We start from the raw sequence: 3,027 nt of genomic DNA, 5'->3' as shown, positions 1-3,027 counted from the left end.
GGCTAGTTTCCGAATGGCCTGCTGCCTGATGTGCTATAAAAAATATATATATCCGTTTCAGAAGTGATTTTATGCTACAATAAACTGATTTAAATTGTAGGGGGATAACGGTTGTTTGAGAACAGTTAAACAACTTACTCGGTATTTGTCAGTTAATCGAAATAGACCAGTCACATAGTTGACAACACAAATTTTCAGTTGGTTTGATTTGATATTTTAGCCTTTTGAGCCTTTTTCATATTTTAGCCCATTTGCGACAATTTTATTTAGTTATCCAGTTCTTAATTCTGTATTGTGTGATTTTGCTGTTTTCATCTCAGGCTGTCGAGCTGATCATAAACAAAGTTATAGCCTATTGTGTTTTATTCTATTGTATTGTTTTCTAAAATCTAAATAATAATACCCAAACATTACTTGGTCTCATACACAGCGAGTAAGGGAAATCACAAGAAGATGAACATTTAAGTATTTTTTTTATTATTAATTTACATTTCAAATCCCAACATCACAGTTTCATCGCAAAATTCCAGCCAAAATAAGTAAATAAATATCATTTTTATCATTTAGCACTTTTTTTTATGTAAAAAAATAAACAAGTGGTCATCTGAATGGCATGCTCGACGGACACATGACGGAAGAGAGACCAAGCACGAGGAGAGAGGCACGTGGGCCTGGCAGTGACGCGAAGGACTAATGGGGTAAAGCAGGTGCCTCTAGGTGTCACTCACTTGGGACAGGCTGTACATTTAGGATGGGGGTGGGGGGGCATCCCAAAACAACATTTACAGTAGCCATTAATATTATAAAATATCTGGTAAACACCAATATCAATCTACATATGTACACTCTACAAGTATAGCCTCTTTCCGTTTTCCGTCTTCGGCTCGGCAGGAAAGGCAAACTAAACGGAAGCTAGTGAAATAAAAAAGAAATAAAACAAAAAGAAAAAAATGTGGATCACCAGAATTTCAATTAATAACATGAAGAGTGTTCTGCAGATGAAAACACCTGTTAACACCAGAAAAACGACTTAGCATATTAAAGGCATGATAAGTTAGAGCCAATAACCATAATTGCAGTGTAAAATCAAATACATTTTGCTGACCAATTGAATATTCAATTCATAAACACAGATAAATAAAAGTCATGATATTGGAAGAGTTTTTGTTGTTGTTGTGGTTGTTGTTGTTTTGGAGCACGCAGTGCTACCATAAAAAAGTTAATATCAGTCTGAGAGTTTTATTTGGAGTCGCTTGTCAGCCTCGAAAGACTCATGGCCACGTGCGGGGGAGGCGGGGGGACCTGACACATGCTGCACGGGCACGGCATGCCGCCCGCGCTCATGCCCCAGTGATGGAAGCTGCTGCCCAGCGGGCCCGCGCTGGCCACGGGCGCCTTGAGGAGTCCGTGGTGCGGCCTGACAGACGTCACGGCGGAGATGCTCGGCGCCGACAGCGACGCGCTGGACACCGCGGGGGGCAACAGCGCGTGATGCACCGCCGGGTGCGAGGCGTGAGAAACCGTCGGGTGGCCGGGCAGCGGGGCGCCGTGCGCCATGCTCCCGCCGCACGCGGAGGGATGGAACCCCCCGTGGTGGTGGTGACCGCCGCCGCCGCTGCTGCTGCCGTAGATCTCGCTCACCAACCGCTTCATCTCTTCCAGCGAGCTGCTCAGCATCAGGATGTAGTTTCGCGCCAGCAGTAGCGTGGCGATCTTGGAGAGTTTGCGCACGGAGGGCCCGTGCGCGTAGGGCATGACCTCGCGCAAGCCGTCCATGGCCACGTTGAGGTCGTGCATCCTCTTCCGCTCGCGGCTGTTGATCTTCAGGCGGATGGACTGCAGCTCGTTCTCGGAGAGCAGCTTGCGGTCCTTCTTGGAGAGCATCTTGAGGGACAGCGTGTCGTCATCGTCGTTGCTCGAGAGGCTGCGCAGGTCGGCGGCGATGTCGTGGGAGGAGTCGCCCTGCGTGGAGGACACCGCGCCCGAGAAACCGTGCACCGTTTTCTTCATGGCCGCCAGGAAGATGCGCTCCACGTCGGGGGAAGCGGGTCTTGACACACGGCTGTTATCGGAGTCCATGGTCCTCATTTAGTTGTCTGGAAAAAAAAAAAAAAATAGGCGTAAGAAGCGGAAAGAATGCGGACTCCATTTGAGTTCATCGTTGAAAAAACGATCCGCACACATATTGATATAACTTTATCAGTCAATTAAATAGCCTAATTTAGCAAAGTAAGACAATTATCACAGATTTTACAAATAAATATTTACAATTAAATGTAAGTGAAATTGAGAGGGCTATAGCGATAAATAAATAAAAATTAAACCTACCGTTATGTTTGAAGCGCGATCGAGAGAAATTGCCAAAAAAACTGGAAATCCACTTGTTACTCCAAATCGCATCTGACGAACCATGTGACAACGGCGGGTCGGACCACAGGTTTTTATAGAGGGCCATACCATTCAGGGGCCACGTCACCGGCACAAAGACGTTGCTATCCCCGCGCTGTGCGCTCGGCCAATCGGCTTCGTCCGAGGGTTTGGGTGGGAGGAGCCGCAGGAGGCTGCAGGGTCCTCCAGGCTGATGTCATTACAGAGAAACAGTATCTTTATTAAACGAATTAGAGACACTCGCACATATGGCTTCCTGGGATAATGATGGCTGGTGGCGGATTGATTTTAGGAGTAGGCCTAAATAAGGCAACGAGATACGAAACAATCGAGGCCGGATTTATACAGATGATGTTTTATGAGAAATTAATGTTTTGACGGGTCTAATAAATCTCTTTAAAGTTGACAGCAGACACGTCTTACAATTGCACAACTAACTTATTTTTTGAATAATAATAATAAAAAAGGACATTAACCCTTAAGCCTTCGTGCTTATTATGCCTACATTATCATTTTATAATTGTATTATTACTTTATAATAATTGTTATTTTATTTTATTACAAAATAAATGAGAAACGAACATAGGCCATGTTGCTATACAAAATTCGTTCTGAAATATCAAGCTCTTTTTTGTCTTG

The 3,027-nt window shown here is 44.7% G+C and overlaps 1 protein-coding gene across 1 annotated transcript; it reads right to left on the bottom strand.

Moving 5' to 3' along the window:
- Positions 1-456: 456 nt before the first annotated feature.
- olig2 (oligodendrocyte lineage transcription factor 2) lies at positions 457-2,417 on the bottom strand. The gene is made up of 2 exons (XM_030342625.1): positions 2,329-2,417; positions 457-2,096 (listed from the first exon to the last, which is right to left on the bottom strand). Exon 2 carries the CDS (start codon positions 2,086-2,088, stop codon positions 1,240-1,242), a length of 849 nt encoding a protein of 282 aa, XP_030198485.1. The 5' UTR covers positions 2,089-2,096; positions 2,329-2,417; the 3' UTR covers positions 457-1,239.
- Positions 2,418-3,027: the final 610 nt, after the last annotated feature.

Source organism: Gadus morhua, chromosome 20 (genome assembly GCF_902167405.1).
Source record: "Gadus morhua chromosome 20, gadMor3.0, whole genome shotgun sequence".
Taxonomy (NCBI): domain Eukaryota; kingdom Metazoa; phylum Chordata; class Actinopteri; order Gadiformes; family Gadidae; genus Gadus; species Gadus morhua.
Note: the sequence above shows the minus strand (reverse complement) of the source record. Positions and strands in the feature narration are given on the sequence as shown.